Here is a 20,385-nt window from a genome sequence, read left to right as displayed (position 1 = left end):
GGGGAAAAAGTCCTACAGGATGCGGATGGAAGAACAACTGCAGCGGAACAATGCCAGGGATGTCTGGAGGGGCCTGAAGACCATCTCAGGCCACGGACAAGCAGGTAAGACCCAGAAGGGGGGGGGGGCTTCAGTGGGCAAATGAGTTGAACCTATTTTTCAATAGGTTTGATCAAATGTCTGACCCCGCTCAGGCTTCCCTGATGCAGCCCCCACCCACCCCTCCTGCCACTGCGAACAAGACCCTCTCTCCCCCTCTCTCGCCCCTCTCTCTCTCCACAGGCTCCAGTTCCCAGCCTCATCAGACAACCACCACTTCCTCCTGCTCAGCCTTGTTCCTCACAACATCTCAGGTGAAGAACCAGCTGAGGAAGATGAAGGCGAGGAAGGCGGCAGGCCCAGATGGGATCAGCTCCCAGCTCCTCAAATCCTGCGCAGACCAGCTGTGTGGAATCGTCCAGCACATGTTCAACCTGAGCTTGAAGCTGGGCAGAGTCCCCCAGCTGTGGAAAACATCCTGCCTGGTTCCGGTTCCAAAGACACCCCATCCGAAGGAGCTCAACAACTTCAGACCAGTGGCGCTGACGTCTCATCTGATGAAGACCCTGGAGAGACTGGTCCTCGTCCATCTGCGCCCCCTGGTCAGCTCCTCAATGGACCCACTCCAGTTTGCATACCAGCCTGGCATCAGTGTGGATGATGCCATCATCTACCTGCTCCACACTTCACTCTTCCACCTGGAGAAGGCGGGGGGCACGGTGAGGATCATGTTCTTTGATTTCTCAAGTGCTTTCAACACCATCCAGCCCGCCTTATTGGGAGACAAGCTGGAGCAGGCGGGAGTGGCCCACCACCTCATCACATGGATTCACAACTACCTCACAAACCGGCCACAGTACGTGAGAACACAGGACTGTGTGTCTGACGTGCTCCTCTGCAGCACGGGAGCGCCGCAGGGAACTGTGCTGGCTCCCTTCCTGTTCACCCTCTACACCTCGGACTACAAATACAATTCCACAACCTGTCACCTGCAGAAGTTCTCTGATGACTCTGCGATTGTCGGCCTCATCACTGACGATGACGATCGGGAGTACAGAGGGGTTACGCAGGGGTTCGTGGACTGGTGTCAGCAGAACCGCCTCCAAATCAACGCTGGGAAATCCAAAGAGCTGGTGGTGGATTTCCGCAAGCGTCTGCACTCTCCACCTGCACCAGTGAATATCCAGGGAACAGACGTTGAGAGGGTCTCAACTTACAAGTACCTGGGTGTTCATCTGAACAATAAACTGGACTGGAGCGACAACACAGACGCTCTCTATAGGAAGGGTCAGAGCAGACTCTTCCTACTCAGGCGGCTGAGGTCCTTTGGCGTTCGGGGAACACTCCTCAGGAACTTCTATGACTCGGTGGTTTCATCAGTCATCTTCTATGGAGTGGTCTCCTGGGCAGGAGGCATCTCGGGCCGAGACAAAAAGAGACTGGACAAACTGGTGAGGAGGGCCAGCTCTGTCCTGGGCTGCTCCCTGGACTCTGTGGAGTCAGTGGGGGGCCGGCAAAACTGTCATCAATGCTGGACAACCTAGCCCACCCACTCAATGACACTCTGAGAACACTTTACAGCTCCTTCAGTGATAGACTTTTACACGCTCGCTGTACCAAAGAGAGATTTCGCCGCTCCTTCCTGCCGACTGCTGTCAGACTTTTTAACAAGAACATTGGGTCAGGCCTACAAACGGGCGGGCATTAGTGCAATTGTGCAGTCCTAGGATGCAATATAAACCGCTACTGCACTTTCACCCAAGGGGTACTTTAATATTGACCAATGATGTATTTTGTTTATATTACATTATTCTTATTACTGTACTTCTATCTCTGCAGTATTTCTACCATTGCAGGATGTTCACTATTACGGTACTTTTATCCTTGCAGTACTTTTATAATTGCAGTACTTTTACCATTACAGTACTTTTATCATTGCAGTATTTTTCTATCATTGCAGTACTTTTACTATTACAGTACTTTTACTATTACAGTACTTTTACCATTGCAGTACTTTTACCATTACAGTAATTTTATCATTGCAATATTTTTATCATTGCAGTATTTCCAATCATTCAGTAGTTTTTATCATTACAGTGTTTTCCCCCTCTGTATAATGGACAGACATTAGGAGTGTTTCCTTACACTAGATAAGTTTATACTGTGTATATTTGCATGCTTTTTATGAATGTCTGCTGCTAATGTTATACATTAACGGCTACATTACGCCGCCGACTCTGTGTGATCTATATCTTTACTCCTGTAACACCTCAAATTTCCCCATTGTGGGACTAATAAAGGACAACTTATCTTATCTTATCTTTGTACTTGGGTGTCGTTCTTTCACACATTTTCAAACGCCAATCTCAACAAATCCGCACTTGATCTCTGCTTAGCGATAACTCGTGTGCTTCTTTTTGTTAGACGAGAAGAATGAACGGCGTTGTCGTTTTTTAATGTCGTGCTGAATGGATTTCCTGGGTGAAAACTGCAGTCTGTTCAGCACAAAAGTGGAAAAATAGGACACGCCCCGCTGTGATATGATTAGCTGCTGGCTGTGTGGAGCACTGTCATCAATTCATGCGCCCCCCTTAGCATCGCACCGCGCCCCACTATTTGAGAATCACTGTATTAGTTAGTTAAAAAAGAATAGCTAAATTATAGTTGACGTGTTCATGGGTGTTCTGAAGGTTCGCATGTTTATAGAATCATCCCTTTGAGTTGTGATTAAGAAGGGGATATTTTCCGAACTAATGTTAATTGTGATGGCTTTATGATATACACAGTTATATGGTTAATAATTGTGCATCGTTTGACATTCTGCTGTATTGTTAATACTGCTTACCTTTGATTGGTGTGGCGCATGTAATGGACAATGTGCTTATTTTGTCGGTCGCGGGATGTCTCGCGCAATCCCGATTGATGACGTGAGAGAGTGTGCACTTGAAGAAGGGAGATTGCGCACTTGACCAGAAGAGAAGGGGAGTGTGCGAGTCGCGGAAGGAGTCAGTTGGAAGGACAGTAAAAACCCGGTTATCGCGGTTAATGGGGACCGAGACCACCCGCAAAAACTGAAAATCCGCGAAGTAGCGGCACACCTTCAAAAATGCTTAAAAAAAAATATATATACAGTGGAACCTCGGTTCTCGAACGACTCTGAGGTCGAACTAATCGGAGTTCGAACAAAAAAATGGAGAAATTCTTGCTTCGCAGTTCGAACAAACCTCGGAGTTCGAACGCCGGTATGACGCGTGAGTGCGTATGCGAGGGTGGGATGCTGAGCGGCGTACGGGTGTAGATCGCTCTCTTGCTCTCTTCGTGACCAACTGTTGTCGCGTGCGGACGTGCTGCGTTTTGCTCTCGCGTTTTATATAGGTGTACGAAGTGTTTTAGCCCCTAATCATGCCTCCAAAGAAAGTCAGTGCAAGCAGCAAAGGAATGTTTCGGTGTTTGAACAATTTGCTTTTCGAACAGGGTTCAGGAACGGATTATGGTCGAGAACCGAGGTTCCACTGTGTATATATATACAGTGGAACCTCGGTTCTCGAACGACTCTGAGGTCGAACTAATTGGAGTTCGAACAAAAAAAATAGAGAAATTCTTGCTTCGCAGTTCGAACAAACATCGGAGTTCGAACGCCGGTATAACGCGTGAGTGAGCACGCGAGGGTGGGATGCTGAGCAGCCAATTGACCAATTGTTGTCGCGTGCTACGTGCTGGGAAGTGTTTTAGCCCCTAATCATGCCTCCTAAGAAGGTCAGTGCAAGCAACAAAGCTGCTACTAGCGAAAAAAGAAAAGTAGTGCGTACAACTATTGCATTTGATTCGGTGTTCGAACAAATCGGTTCTCGAACAGGGTTCTGGAACAGATTATGGTCGACAACCGAGGTTCCACTGTATATATATCTCTTTGGCTTAGGATGGGCTTAAAAAGGGAGAACGTCACAACCCCCTTTTCTACCAACAAGCCCAGGAATATTTAGTTCTGTCTCTTAATGCAAAAAGAAATACTTGTAAACATATTTTGCTTGAAGGATTTCTACTCTATCAATGACATAATGTTGTGATGGCCCCCAGTGGTCCCCATCAATAAGTTAGGGTCCCACAACAGGTGTTCCATCAGACGCACACAATAGCCTGTGTGTGCTAACTTCAGCTCGCTTCCAGAAACGTCTGTGACTATGTCAGGAATGAAATCGGGCATCGGCCGCAACGTGCTTCCTTTTTAAATGCTCGTTTATCACTGTTGTGCTGCTAAAAGGAGGTTTACATCGTAGGACGGAATTTTGTGAAGTGTCCCCATGGTCCGGTCCAAGTTGGGGTCGCACGCATTGCTCCGTGTGCGGCAGGCACAAGGCAAGGTAGCACGGTAGAAACAATATAATACAAAGTCGCCGCCTGACCTTTGATTTGACCAAACCAAATTTGTCTTTTTGTGTCCTACAGACGTCAGTGAAAACGATCTCCGTTCTGTGAAAGAGGAGCCAGACTTGACTCACATTAAAAAGGAGGAGGAGGAGGAGGAGATCAACAAGTCACCAGTGAACATTGTCTCTATAAAGACTGAAGATGAAAACAAGGATGAGAGTGAGGACAAGAGAGGGGCGGAGCCTACAAGCATCAGCTCAAGTCATCATGTGACAACAGAAGGTGATGAAGACCACTGGGGGCCATCACAAGCACATAATGAGGACACATTATCAGACGATCATGACGATGATTATGATGATGATGATGATGGGCAAGCCAAAGGTGAAAGGGCATGTCACACTGACTCATTCACTTCAAAGCTGTCTTTAAAAGGGCACGTAAAAACGCACAGTGGAGAAAAACCTTTTTCCTGCTCAGTTTGTGGTAAAAGCTTCCCTCAAAATTCAAGTTTAACAATCCACACAAGAACGCACACTGGAGAAAAACCTTTTTCCTGCTCAGTTTGTGGAAAATGCTTCTCTCAAAATTCAAGTTTAACAATCCACACAAGAACGCACACTGGAGAAAAACCTTTTTCCTGCTCAGTTTGTGGCAAAAGTTACTCTCGAAAGTCATATTTAATAATTCACACAAGAACACACACTGGAGAAAAAACATTTTCCTGCTTGGTTTGTGGTAAAAGCTTCTCTCAAAATTCAAGTTTAACAATCCACACAAGAACGCACAGTGGAGAAAAACCTTTTTCCTGCTCAGTTTGTGGAAAATGCTTCTCTCAAAATTCAAGTTTAACAATCCACACAAGAACGCACACTGGAGAAAAACCTTTTTCCTGCTCAGTTTGTGGTAAAAGCTTCTCTCAAAATTCAAGTTTAACAATCCACACAAGAACGCACACTGGAGAAAAACCTCTTTCCTGCTCAGTTTGTGGAAAATGCTTCTCTCATAAGGCAAATTTAACAATCCACACAAGAACACACACTGGAGAAAAAACATTTTCCTGCTTGGTTTGTGGTAAAAGCTTCTCTCAAAAGTTTGATTTAACAATCCACACAAGAACACACAGTGGAGAAAAACCTTTTTCCTGCTTAGTTTGTGGCAAAAGTTTCTCTGATAAGTCAAATTTCACAAAACACACAAGAACACATAGTGGAGAAAAACATTTTTCCTGCTCAGTTTGTGCCAAGAGGTTCTCTCAAAAGTCGTATTTACGAAACCACACAAGAACACACACTGGAGAAAAGCCATTCAGTTGCAGCGTTTGTGCTAAAAAATTCTCCACTAAACAATATGCGGAGAGTCACAATTGTGCTGGTGAGAAAAGCAGCAATCCTTGAAGCTTAAAAAAAAGAAAACAAATAACTGAAGGAACTGACTCTTTGTGGTAAGATGTAAATTTTGATTTTGAATAAAATATGATAAATTCAATTTTGCAAAGCTTTTTTATTGACATTAAGCCAATGTGATCTGTGCCAGAAGAAGCAATGTGTCTGAGTGATCATGATTTGTTTTGTGTGTTTACATCAAACATGTAAAGGAAACTTTGCCTGTAACAACATTTGTTAATATTATACTTTTCAGCTGTCTTTTTAATCGTACCTAATGGAAAAGGTGTGAGAAGAAACTGTGCTTATGAAATCGGTGCCTTCCACAATCATCAATAAAATCACTTGTTCCACTTGCTCAACTGGCCTTCATTACGTTGTGAAAAGGTGAAAAACAGATCTAGAAGTTGAACTATAAAAAGAACAAGAAAGAGAAACGCAAATCGTCTCAGTTTCTCTTCAAGGTTTTGGCATGTCAGGAGTTGGCAATTTGATGGCGACTGGAGTCAGCGCTGGTTTTCTCGGTGTGTTTGGCTGGCTCGTATATGTATGGTCCATTGAACAAAACTCAAACTCTTCAAATATTCCCTCACATACATTTAATACAGTGAACCCCCGCTACTTCGCGGTTCACCTTTTGCGGGTTCAGTGCTTCGCGGGTCTAAAAAATATTCGGGAACATTGTAGTTTCGCCGAGCGGCACAAGGGGGCGCTGAAGCGGTTAGACGGCCGGCGTGCGCCGAAGAGGAGAGTGGACGAAGAAGAGAGTGGCCGAAGAAGAGCAGGTTCCCCCGGACACGATTGGTGGCGACGTACACGATCGGACACCGTGCGTGAGCTCCGAAGGAGACCGGCCGGCGTGTGTGGCTGTCAAGCCGAAGATAAACAACTTTCGCCCGGGCACTCGCGCGGCGACATTTGGCTTCGTTCGGGACCGTGCGTGAGCTCCGAAGGAGACCGGCCGGCGTGCGTGGTAGTTAAGCCGAATAGGAGCACCTTCCGCCCGGGCAACGGCGGAGAGCGAGGCTGTCAGTTATGAATGAATAAATGAATAAATAAATAAATGAAGAATGCCACCTTTCATTTCACTGTCATGATCCGTGCCTGTCATGCCGCGTGTGTTTTTGTTTTTTCAGCTGTGTGGGCGTTCCTCCAGCGATAGTCTCGCGCCATGCCATCAGCTGCTGCGAGACGCGCTGATTACACTGACTATATTGTGATTATAATAAATATTGTAACGTTGTATAATATCAGGCCAATTTGTCCATCAGCGAACGCTTTTATTATTAAGCCAAAAACGGCTGCTGTTGGCCGCAACCACGCCGATCAGAGAGAGAGCAACACAACAACAACATAAAGTTCACTCCCCTGCTGCCTTCACAGCCTCCACAGAAAAGAGGAAAACACAGAACCCTTGAACTATTTACAAAGTCGCTACACTATCTTTGTATCACCACCTTTTTTCCGTGTCTGCGTTTGGAGAGTCCTCTTCAACCCTCCAGTTCTGCTGGAGGATCATAACATTCACAGGGCACACCGGATGGCGTACCAGCAGGTAAAAGTCGAAGTAATTGAATAAATACAAAAATAATGGCTGGGGAATAAAAAAATAATAAGTTTTAATATTTGTTTTTTTGTTATAACATGAATTCGCTGGTCAGCTTAATACATATTTTTTAACATTATGCTTTTCAGTTGTCTTTTTAATCGTATTTAATGGAAAAGGTGTGAGAAGAAACTGTGCTTATGAAATCGGTGCCTTCCACAGTCATCAATAAAATCACTTGTTCCACTTGCTCAACTGGCTTTCATTACGCAAGCATAAGTTTAAATGTTTTACTTTTTCCGGACATTGGCTTTCTATAAATTTCTAGTCCTTACACGTCAATTGTTGTTTCGGATCCTTTTTTTCTAGCTTTTTACTGTTTGATTTCCCCATGTTTCCCTTAACTGTTCTCCAATCCCTGAACAGGTTGACAATTACTCTGTTTTAGGTAATTCCCAAGCTTCTGCTTCCCAGACAGTTGTTAGTTAAATTTCCCGTTCCAAAATGAGGTTGCAAGCCTCCATGCACATGTTACACAGCTTGAAATGATGGGCCAACTCATCTGCCGTGCAACGTATTTATTTTTCTCCAATCAGCAGCACTTCTCCCTGTCAGGGCACAATAGTAACATTCAGAAATGTTCTTGAAGCGTAGCTTCTCTTGCGTCATCACAAATTGACTGTTCTTCTGCTACGGTAGTCAGCGTCGGCTCTGATGAGCAAGGTCCTAGGCACCCTCTGCTGGCGAAGCTAATATTGCACCCTGATAAACATACAGACACTAAACCCTCATGTTCTCATTGGAAAATGACATTCAGCCCAACGACAATAAAATTTCGGGGGGGGGCAACCATTTCTATGTATCCATTTATCGCATAGCGCCACACACACTTATTCATTCACACTATTTTTCCCCCTATTTTTCCTTGATTTTCCCTCTTGACTTTTATTTTTCCCCTTTTTTCTTTTTCCCCTTATCTCTCTCTTTTCCCTTATTTCTCTTCCCCTTATTTTTCCCCCTTCAAACGCGCGTGGAGGATACACCCCTGTTATCCTCTATCAGTTTTATAGACTATCTCTGTCTCTTCACGTAACATTGACTAGTATTCTTACGGTTTTACACAGTTTTAAAGACTTACTCTGTCTATTCGTAGTGGAGTCCGCCCTCCAATATCCCCACGGAATTTAACTACGTACCCCTTCAAATGCCCACATTTATCCCATTCGGAAATGACACACTCACCCAAGATGAGCTGAACGTCTCTCTCCGCAGCCTCCCTTCAACTTTCAGCCTTCCAGCAGCAAAGTCGAGGACCAGGTCCAAAAAAAGAAACACAAAAAAACAAAAAGAAAAAGGGGAAAAGAAAAATAAATCCTGGAAAAAAAAAAGAAATCCTCGTCGTGGCCACGATTGTCCCCGGTCGTCGGCTTCGCCCCCGGACGCTTCCAGTATGTTGGGTTCACGGCTCTCGAAGGACCAATTATATGTCAGGTTCGCCAATTTGACATATCGGGTTCATAGCTGGAAGGAGAAAGACGCACAGCCCAAGTGGATACTGAGAGGTTAACAAAGTTTATTTGACAACTTTATCTCCCCCCTGTTCGTCAATGCTTTTCACACATTCCCTCTTATAACATCGGGGAATCAGATTACACTTCAAGAAATCAGATTACACTAAAGGGTGGTACAGTTCCTCTTCTCAAAAGATGGTTTAGTCCGGTTCATCATTGGCGTGTCGCCGTGGGTCGCAGCTGACTGCAGCTGACTTTGACGTCAACATCTTCTATCAGGACCCCGCATGTTGTTGTTTGCGTCAGACTTTGGGGCCAACTTCTTCTTATCAGGGCTCATCACGACGTTGGTTACTTCATCCTCACTTCTGAAGAAGTGCCACCGCCCTGCCAATTCCTAGAAGCCCCTCTCTGCAGTAGAGAGGCCCCCCTGTATCACCCCCCACACTGCAAACACTCAGCACAGTTCACTCCACTGCAACATGATATGTGCACTATGTATTGAAATAAAGTTGCGTCATGGCAAATGTAGAATAACATCTGATAAAATCCATGGTCATGTGGCATCATAGGATTATACCTTGATGCCCAGTCGCAGCAGAAGAATAATTCTGATATGTAGACAACTTCTCTCGTTAGCCAACTGGCGTAGTTTATTTCAGCAACACACACGAACTGCTCTTCTCCAGAGCCAAAAGCAGAGAGAGAGAAATAAGGCTTGAACACCTGCCTAACATGGCATCGTCTGTTAGCGACAGCACCCCTTGTGGCAAATAAGCACATTACAGTAACAAGCAGTCATACAATAACACTCAACACTCCCACTTATGAATGGCTTGTATACTGTACAACTTTCACAAAGACATAAAAAAATAACATGACATTTGAATGTCAAATATTTACATGCCAAACAGGACCCCTGTAAATTTCTTCAATTTAGATTTGGTAACAGGCTTGGTCATAACATCTGCTGCCATGTCATTTGTGGGACAGTAAACAAGTATCATCTTCTCGTCTTTTATAATGGATCTAATAAAATGATATTTGATGTCCACATGTTTACACCTCTGCCTGTATACAGGGTTCCTCGCAAGTGCGATAGCCCCTTGATTGTCCTCATGAATGATAGTTTTCGTGTACACATAGTCATCAATACCTTTTAACAGTTGTTCCAAATAAATACACTCCTGTATTGTTAGGGCTAAAGCCATGTATTCTGCCTCACAGGTAGATAGTGCTACTGTTTGTTGTTTCTTGGTCCTTCATGAGACCAGTGCACTGTCATCACACATACTCACACAATACCCCGTGGTACTGCATCCGTCAGTAGCGTCTGACGCCCAATCTGCATCACTGTAAGCTCGAAGGCCTAGACCCTCACTGCTCTTTCTGAAACAGAGCTGTCCGTCGGTTGTACCTCTGAAATAACGCGAGACATGTTTGACCGTGATCCAGTGCTCATCTGTGGGTTCAGAAAAAATGTTGCGATAGTCGGCTCACCACAAAACATAGATCAGGGCGTGTGCCGGTGGCCAAATATATGAGACTGCCAACCGCTTCTCTGTACATTTTTACATCAGTCATTCTCGGCGCATCTTCAGTGTAGTCTAGTTTTTGTTCGCAGGGTGTTTCCCTTGTTCGACACATTTACATGTCAAAATGGTTTAGGATCTTTTCTACATACTTGTTTTGTGTCACATTTACACGGCCTTCCGAGTGGCTGAAGACCATGCCAAGGAAATGTTTTAACCTGCCTAGGTCCTTCATTTTAAACTTGGTGGATCGCATGCTCTTCACTTCCTCGAAGCCACTTTTGTGTTATTGGCGGCAATGATGAGGTCATCAGCCCAGATAACAATTATCACTTTCCCTTCTACTTTAGACTCTTTCGTGTATACACAGTGGTCTGCTGGGTTCTGGATAAATTTGTTCCCGATTAGGTATTTGTGAAGTAATAAATTCCAATTACGTCCAAATTGTTTTCGGCCGTAAATGGACTTCTCCAGCTTATTCACTAGCCCATCTCTTCCTTTCTCATAACCCTCAGGTTGTTCCATGTAGATTTCTCTATCAATGGGTGCGTGCAAATAAGCTGTTTTTACGTCAGCCTTTTGCATCGCCACCCGTACACGAGTCAGATTTGCTGTTGGTGAGAATATTTCACCATAGTCTATTCCTGCTCTCTAGCTATAACCTTTCACTACAAACCTGGCCTTGTACATCTCACGTCCATCACTGCCTTCCTTGATTGAATAGACCCACTTTCCTCCCACTGTCTCTCTGCCATCTGGCAATTTAGTCAAAGTGAAAGTGTGGATTTCCTCTAAGGACTTCATCTCTCCATTGCTTTCTTTCATTTTTTTGACTCAGTTGATGTTCAGGTCTCTTTAAAGTTTAGGGGAATATTGCACATTACTCTGTTGCAGTAGTCTGTGCTAACGAGTGTACTGTCATCCTCCTCACTGCTGTCTTGAGTGTAATCTTTTAGATAACCCGGTGGTCTTCGTTCTTGAGTAGGATATCTCCCACTACTTGGGACCTGTGGTGTCCCTTTAGGGTGCTTGTCATCATCATCTTTTGGTTGTTTTGAACCACCAGTTTGTATGTCTGTGCTCGCACGAGGTTGTGGGGTGTCTTTGACTTCACAACTCACTCTAGGTTGCAGATCTAACTCATAAGTCAGCGTTTCATTTTCACATGTTGTCTTGCTGACAAACTTTACCAGTCTGTGCTTTTGCACCTTTCCCTCACTGGATAATAAACTAGAAAGGCTGGACTGCCTTTGTCGTGCCCTACAAAGTGTCCTTTTTCGCACTTAAAGTCTAGTTTAATCCTGTCTTGTTGATAGGCATAGCATATTGACCCGAACTTGTGCATCCTTGATAAATGACACATTTTTCCTGTCAGTGGTGCCTGTATGCTTATTAAAACACAGATTTCTTATATATGCCGCCTCCTGAACAGCATTGTGCCACAGGCTCTTTGGTAAGTTGCAGTCAATAAGCTTACACCTAGCCATATCAAAAAGAGTCGGCCATTCCCTCTCAGCTACCCCATTCTGGTGTGGGGAATAAGGACAGGAGGTTTCATGTCTCATATTGTTCTATCGTAGCAGTGTCTTAAAGTCTCTGTTTGTAAACTGGGTTCCATTGTCTGACCGTATGTATTTCGCAGTGCCATATGGTGCTACATCAGATAAGAACTTCTTGGTAGCTTGAAGAGCATCGCCATCATCCTTGCTTTCAAAAAATAAACAAACACCGCACCTGTATACACATCTGTAAAAGATTGCACATACTTAAAACCATCAATGGATTTGTTGCTAATCGGACCAGCTAAATCTGTGTTCACCAGTTTTAGCAATGTCTTTACCTTGTCAGTTGGATTTCGGTTTCTCGTTTGGGTGAACTTCCCTTTTATGCATACATCACATTCTTTATCAGGCTTGTGTTTCGCACCACTAATGTGCATGCCAACTGTTACATTTTGCAATTTCAATATATCCTCATAGTTGCAGTGCCCCATTATCTCGTGCCATGTCTGAATATCATGGCTGACTTTACACACACCATTTTTATCACACTCTGTTTTCAAGTAGTACATTCTTTTATACACATAATAAATAACAAATGTTGGACCATCAGGCGCCGTAAGAACGTCTTCGCCTTCCCTGAAGAACACTTTGGCACTCTTAGCTGTAGCTCGCTTCACGGAAAACAGTTCTTGAGGCAAGGATGGGATGTAGAGGGCGTTCTTGAACGTAACTTTACACCGACGCCCCTTACTGACTATTGGACACACCTGTGCGTTTCCCTTGCCTTGTGCCAGCCCAAAAACACGTTTCCCATCTGCGAGCCCCATGCTGTGTTTCTCCGGCCTGAAATTGCTCACAAAGTTCTTAAACCATCTTTTGTCGTTCATAAAGTGGGACGATGCACCTGTGTCCACAATCAGTACCTTTTGTTGAAATTGCTGTGCTGTCCAGTTGGTATTCTCAGTCTCCGTCTTGAAGGAGTAATCCTCACCTCCGGTTGCGCTCCTGGCGTCATCATGTTGCATTTCATGGCTGCCACCGGCGTCATCGTCTCCGCCTTTTTGGACGCACGCGTACCGGGCGCTCTGTCCGCGCTTCTTCCGGCATGCTTTGTCCGCTGGTCCTGTATGTTAACAGAAACTACACCAACTAGTCTTTGAGCAGTCATCTTTACGGTGACCCTTTTCGCCGCATCGCCAACACGCCAGCTCCGTCGGCGGTCTGCTTTTCTTCTTTTGCGCCGCCCGTGCTTTCATCACTGTCCCTCCGGCCTCCTCGGCGAGCGATCCTTTGTCTTCCGCTGCCTCGGAGTTCCATAATTTGGCCTTGAACTCCCCCAGCGAAACGTCCATTGAGTCGTGCGTCACCATTAACGTGAAAGGCTTATATTTTTCCCGTAGCCCTCTCATAATCATTGCCATCATCAACCCTTCGCTCGCCATATAATATAATGATATTCTGTTCAGCTCTGATGACTTATTCAGTCACAGTCTCTGTGTCCGCTTTCTTCAGCGCCGTCATCAATGTATAGGGAGACAATGCGGGGCCTACCTTTGCAGATATAGTGTTCTCTCAACACTGAGGGTTTCCAGGCCCTTGTCTTTTGTGTCTGTGAATATGAGTTGTTAGCGCCATTTCACAAATGTTTATATTTTTATGGATAATGATTGCAAATATTTGTTTTTTGCCATTTGTATGTTTGTGAGAAGAAATTATACATTTCTTTGTCTTTTGTAATTATTTTGATTTGTGGAGTGAAATGTGTCAACGTTAGAGGGCGCAATTCTTTATTTACTGTAATGCACGAAGAAGAAAGTGTTTTTTGGTTGAAGAAGAAATAAAGATGATGGCGAAGGAGCAACACGGTCTTTTTGCCGTGCTTCGACCATCAGTGTTTGTTCACGCGTAAAAAGTTGTTTTTATTCGCCACCAAACGAAGAGGTTGAACAACGAAAATAAGAAGAAACTAATGGAATCTAAAATAACCTCTACACATAGCATTTCCATGAGCTGCCCTCACATTCACAGCACTTCATGGACAAATACGACGAAGCACATTCTCCACATGGGCTGTAGAGGGAAATATACCAAATTGGGCACTGGAGGACTCACACAGACGCTATCAAAAGAAAAACACATTCCGAAAGACATAACAATTGGAGATCGGAGCACATGCACATACGCATACACACACACAGACATATACATACACCTGCACATACACTTGCACATACACGCGCACACACCGACAAGATTACAAAAGAATGCCAGCGGAGAGAGAGACGGAGGGACTGCCCGCCGGAGAAGGCCAGCCTTGGCGTGCCAGTCTTGGGGACCAGACGGGAATCAACTATCCAGACGATGATTAACCTGGGGAGGACCTTCCCTTGAACGTGGACCCGTGCCGTGGGAGGTAGCGAGGACGACCGATTCAACCTACATTACCCTTGACATAAAAAACTCCTATAAAGACTGAAGCGGGCTGAAAGATGGCCCGCATTTTTCGACTGTGCTCGCCCGAGTGCAGTTTCTCGTGAGATGAAGAAAAAGCCACCCAGATATCTATCTTTGTACTTCCTGAACTCCAGAAATGGAAGAAACTAAATATCGGACCTCTAATCAGTTGTTGAGTCTTTATTTGACCCTTTTCTTCTTGAGTACAAAAAAACGAAGACGCGTTGGAGGAAGTTTGGCTTTTAAAGGTTGATTTACTAACTACTTCTTATTTCCACGGTGACCCAACTCCAACAATAACATGACAAATATGTGTCATCTCATCAATATTTGCACAACAGAGTACTGAGCTTCGAGATCCTCACTATAATAGTTCTCAAAATTATATTTCTTGTCAATTTAGCTTAGTTAAGGGATATTTTATTGACAATCTAATATCAATCTACAAAGACAGAAAACAAATTGGTGGTGGTGGGGGGGCGCGAATCTTTTTCTTCTTGGTAGGGGCGGGTGTGAAATAATTGAGAAGCACTGCTAGTATATGCAGACATTATATTCATACAATCTTGCAGCCCGATTGAACCACAGCATTGTTGCAAGTTCCGTAGGAGAAACGTAAACGTCCCACTGCTGTTCCAGCAGCGGCTTCTCGGGAAATAGGCGGAAGTGACGTAGGAGCTGACTCGCGAATGCGGCGTTAATTTAGTTATTTTGTTATTTTTTTCATCAACCGAATTAAAATGTTATATAAAATATATATCAAAACAGAACAAACACAGAGGCAAAGAAATATATTTGAAAAATACGTGCTTAAAGCATGACGTCATTAGCAAGCGCGCAGCTTGCGAAGGGCCTCGACCACATCCACCGACCCGTCAACACCGGAACAAAAACACCCACCGCTAAATTCTTCTGATTTAGTGTGGAACTGACTGTAATTTTTTCACAGGATGTCCAGTGCTACTCTCAAGGACGTCGATATAATTCATTAAGTCTTTGTGTCCCGATAATCTCATTTTCGCGCGTTGATGCTTTTCGGCGTAGTTAGCTTACCTTGTTAGCTAGCTAGCCGCTAACAAAAAGAGGCACATGACTCATCGCCAAGCAGAGATCAAGTGCGGATTTTTGGGAATTATCATTTGAAAATGTGTGCAAGAACGACACCCAAGTACAAAGAGGAACTTTGTGGAATAAAAGAAGAGAACGAGCAACATCTTCAATCGCTGGGCAAAGTTTGCAACCAGCCTCGTGTTGTGCTACACAAAGCAGGTTTGTACCCGTCCGACTCTCATTTGCTTTGTAAAGAACGACTTTCTATCGTTAAAAATATGCATCACAACATTAAGTTGTTTGGGGAAATGCGTTCAAGGTTATTGCCGTTTTATTTTTAAATATTGACTTTTACTTGCAGGTCTGCTGAGCATTTGTTTATGCCAAATTAAATCAGTGCACAAAATAATTGCCAAAGAATAACCAATAGTGGGGGGGTGAACTCCATGTTTTTCCCAGTATCAAATTTGAACTGATTATTTAACATTTTACATTTTCTGTTTTTTATATCTTGTTCAAGCAATTCCTTACGGAAGGAATTCTGCTTGAATCTAAAATATGTGCACACTGCGGCGAAAACATTAATGGCGGTTGATCAATTTTAGTGGATAAAACACAAAATATTAAGTTAAAAAAAAAAAAATCAAGTACGTATTGGTCTTATTTATTTATTTATTAACTTTGTACTGGCTTCGTCGGGTGTAATTCAAGTTTTGTGCACATGTGCGTAGTTTCACCCCATCCAAACATTTAAAATACATTGAATGCATCCATCCAGGGTTGCACGGATCTCATCAGTGAACAAGCACATGCTGCAAGGAATGCATCTGCATCTTTGGCTTACTATGGGCTTAAAAAGGGAGAACGTCACAACCCCCTTTTCTACCAACAAGTCCAGGAACATTTAGTTCCTGGTAATAAAGTTCCTGTGGCCCAGGTGGTTTGCATCTCCACTGCAACTCATAGTTCCTGGTAATTTATCCAAATGGCAATGATGACGTATTAGTGGGAGGTCTTGTGTTACTTTGTTACTCATTACTGACACCCTATGGCTGTTATGCATCATTGCAGGTACAAAATAATTAAGTGAACTCTAATATTATTATGGTGTATCTTAGTCTAATTTTAATACATATTGGATAACTTTAAAATATACGGTCATTATTCAAATATGTCAACATGAAAGTCAGAGTGAAAGTGTTGTTGCTTAATGCTTATGTGGAAGAACTTTTACTCTTCAAACGTAATTTTGTTTTAAAATTTATTTCAAAACAGAAATTTTATAAAAATAAAAAGGGTAATGTCGGAACTTACTCGCAGGATAAATGTCATTTTGGGTTAAAAAAAAGTAACGTAAATCATACAATAAATAGCGACTCTGATGCCAGGGCTCCTTGAATTCTTTTAGGGATCCAGATTATAATGGAAGCAAAAAGTACCCACGATGAAACTATCCATAAATGCAAAATGAAATACTTGAAAACATATTTCGCTTGAAGGATTCCTATTTTATCAATGACATTATGTTGCGATGGCCCCCAGTGGCCCCCCATTAATATCTTAGGGTCCCACAACAGGTGTTCCATCAGACGCACACAATAGCCTGTGTGTGCTAACTTCAGCTCGCTTCCAGAAACGTCTGTGACTATGTCAGGAATGAAATCGGGCATCAGCCGCAACGTGCTTCCTTTTTAAATGCTCGTTTATCACTGTTGTGCTGCTAAAAGGAGGTTTACATCGTAGGACGTAATTTTGTGAAATGCCCCCATGGTCTGGTCCAAATCGGGGTCGCATGCATTGCTCCGTGTGCGGCAGGCACAAGTTAAGGTAGCACGGGAGAAATAATATAAGACAGTCGCCGCCTGAACTTTGACTTGACCAAACCAAATTTGTCTTTTTGTGTCCCGCAGACGTCAGTGTATACGATCTCCGTTCTGTGAAAGAGGAGCCAGACTTGACTCACATCAAAAAGGAGGAGGACGAGGAGGAGATCAACAAGTCACCACTGAACGTTTTCCCTATAAAGACTGAAGATGAAAACAAGGATGAGAGTGAGGACAAAAGAGGGGCGGAGCCGACAAGCAGCAGCTCAAGTCATCACTTGACAACAGAAGGTGATGAAGACCACTGGGGGCCATCACAAGCACAAAATGAGGGCACATCAGACGCTCATGACGATGATGATGATACTAATGATGATGATGATGATGATGATGGGCAAGCCAAAGGTGAAAGGGCATGTCACACTGACTCATTAACTTCAAAGCTGTCGTTAAAACCGCACACGAGAACACACAGTGGAGAAAAACCTTTTTCCTGCTTGGTTTGTGGTAAAAGCTTTTCTCTAAAATCAAATTTAACATACCACACAAGAACACACAGTGGTGAAAAACCCTTTTCGTGCTCAGTTTGTGGTAAAAGCTTCTCTCGAAAGACTCATTTAGTAAGGCACACAAGAACACACAGTGGAGAAAAACCTTTTTCTTGCTCAATTTGTGGCAAGAGTTTCTCTCAAAATTCTCATTTAACAATCCACACAAGAACACACAGTGGTGAAAAACCCTTTTCGTGCTCAGATTGTGGGAGAAGCTTCTCCCATAATTCTAATTTCACAAGGCACGCAAGAACACACAGTGGAGAAAAACCTTTTTCCTGCTCAGTTTGTGGCAAGAGTTTCTCTCAAAAGTTGCATTTAACAAACCACATAAGAAAGCACAGTGGTGAAAAACCTTTTTCCTGCTCAGTTTGTGGCAAAAGCTTTAATGTAAAGTCATTTTTAACAAATCACACAAGAACACACACTGGAGAAAAACCTTTTTCCTGTTCAGTTTGTGCCAAGAGTTTCTCTCAAAAGTCGCATTTCACAAGCCACACAAGAACACACACTGGAGAAAAACCTTTTTCCTGCCCAGTTTGTGCCAAGAGTTTCTCTCAAAAGTCGCATTTCACAAGCCACACAAGAACACACACTGGAGAAAAACCTTTTTCCTGCTCAGTTTGTGCCAAGAGTTTCTCTCAAAGGTCAAGTTTACAAAGCCACACAAGAACACACAATGGAGACAAGCCATTCAGTTGCAGCGTTTGTGCTAAAACATTCTTCACTAAACAGCATGCTGAGAGACACAATTGTGCTGGTGAGAATTGCAGCGATACTTGAAGATTAAAAAAAGAAAAAAAAAATGAAAGAACCGACTCTTTGTGGTAAGATGTAAATGTGATTTTCAATAAAATATGATGAAATTGAATTTTGCAAAGCTCTTTTATTGACACAAGGCCAATGTGATCAGTGCCAGAAGAAGCAATGTGTCTGAGTGATGATGAGTTTTTTTGTGTGTTAACATCAAACATGTAAATAAAATTTATTGCCTTTGCCTGGAATAACATTTTTTAACATTATGCTTTTCAGTTGTCTGTTTAATCGTACCTAATGGAAACGGTGTGAGAAGAAACGGTGCTTATGAAATCGTTGCCTTCCACAATCATCAATTAAATCACTTGTTCCACTTGCTCAACTGGCCTTCATTACGCTGTGTGAAAAGGTGAAAAACTGATCTCGAAGTTGAACTATAAAAAGAACCAGAAAGAGAAACGCAAATAGTCTCAATTTCTCTCAAAGGTTTTGGAATGTCAGGAGTTGGCAACTTGATGGCGACTGGAGTCAGCGCTGGTTTTCTCGCTGTGTTTGGCTGGCTCGTATATGTATGGTTCATTGAACAAAACTCAAACTCTTCGAATATCCCCTCACATACATTTAATATTTCGCTTTCTGAATAAATTTATGACTGGCTAAATACACTTTCTAGGTTGAGCTCTAACAAGTGTTTGGGGTTTGTTGCTCAGCAGAATCTCACTTCGGAAAAAACTATCATTTTGTCAAATATACCAAATATTTTTGTTCATGCTATATTATATTTTTTTTACTTTGGATTGCTTATATAATGAAATCGGGAAATATTAAAATGTAAAATTAGCAACGACATACAGACTTAATGCAATTAATAAGAAATATAGAAACATTTTATAAATATTGAACACATTGAGAAGAGTCCTAATCTTGAAATAAATATTGAAATATAAAAAATACTTATGTATTAAATTAATTCAATAACCCGACCCTGGATGAGCGGCAGAAAATGGCTGGATGGATGGAATAATTTAAATTGTACACATATTCAAATGAACAAATATGTTAAGAAATAATCAAGAGTGAAATAAAAAGGTTTAAATTAATATTGATCTAATTTTGCATATTAAAATAATTGAATAAATGTTGTATTATTACATAAGCAAGCTTAAATATAAATTGAAATAAATGAAAAAAAAAGTTGTGTATTTTTAAATGGCCTAATGTAGATATGGGAAGTAATTCTCTTTATAAGATAAGATAAGATGTCCTTTATTAGTCCCACAATGGGGAAATCTGAAGTGTTACAGCAGCAAAGATATAGATCACACAGAGTCGGCGGCGTAATGTAGCCGTTAATGTATAACATTAGCAGCAGACATTCATAAAAACGCATGCAAATATACACAGTATAAACGTATCTAAGTGTAAGGAAACACTCCTAATGCCTGTCCATTATACAGAGGGGGAAACACTGTAATGATAAAAACTACTGAATGATTGAAAATACTGCAATGATAAAGATATTACACTGATAAAAGTACTGTAATGGTAAGAGTACTGACATGATAGAAAAGTACTGCATGATAGAAAATACTGCAATGATAAAAGTACTGTAATGTTAAAAAGTACTGCAATGATAAAATATACTGCAATGGAAAAAGTACTGTAATAGGAAAAGTACTGCAACAATAGAAAAATACTGCAATGATAAAAGTACTGTAATAGTGAACGTCCTGCAATGGTAGAAATGCTGCAGTGATAGAAGTACTGTTATAAGAATACTGTAATGGGAAACAAAATACATCATTGGTCAATATTTAAGTACACCCTTGGCTGAAAGTACAGTCGTAGTATATATTGCATCCTAGGAC

The 20,385-nt window shown here is 42.5% G+C and overlaps 2 protein-coding genes across 2 annotated transcripts; both read left to right on the top strand.

Moving 5' to 3' along the window:
• The first annotated feature begins 1,822 nt into the window (after window positions 1-1,822).
• Window positions 1,823-8,897, top strand: LOC148341641 (uncharacterized). Its single transcript, XM_088287905.1, has 3 exons — window positions 1,823-1,827; window positions 4,937-5,781; window positions 8,860-8,897. The coding sequence occupies exons 1-3, from the start codon at window positions 1,823-1,825 to the stop codon at window positions 8,895-8,897; spliced, it is 888 nt and encodes a 295-aa protein (XP_088144031.1).
• Window positions 8,898-15,287: 6,390 nt separating this feature from the next.
• LOC148341640 (uncharacterized) lies at window positions 15,288-18,710 on the top strand. Its single transcript, XM_088287904.1, has 2 exons — window positions 15,288-15,294; window positions 17,298-18,710. Exons 1-2 carry the CDS (start codon window positions 15,288-15,290, stop codon window positions 18,542-18,544), a joined length of 1,254 nt encoding a protein of 417 aa, XP_088144030.1. The 3' UTR covers window positions 18,545-18,710.
• The last annotated feature ends 1,675 nt before the right edge of the window (window positions 18,711-20,385 follow it).

The sequence above is a fragment of the Idiotropiscis lumnitzeri genome, chromosome 2, assembly GCF_059441095.1.
Source record: "Idiotropiscis lumnitzeri isolate Australia: NSW breed Sydney's pygmy pipehorse chromosome 2, RoL_Ilum_1.0, whole genome shotgun sequence".
In the NCBI taxonomy this organism is placed as follows: Eukaryota; Metazoa; Chordata; class Actinopteri; order Syngnathiformes; family Syngnathidae; genus Idiotropiscis; species Idiotropiscis lumnitzeri.
The sequence above is the reverse complement of the archived record's forward strand: the minus strand, read 5'-3'. Positions and strand labels throughout refer to the sequence as shown.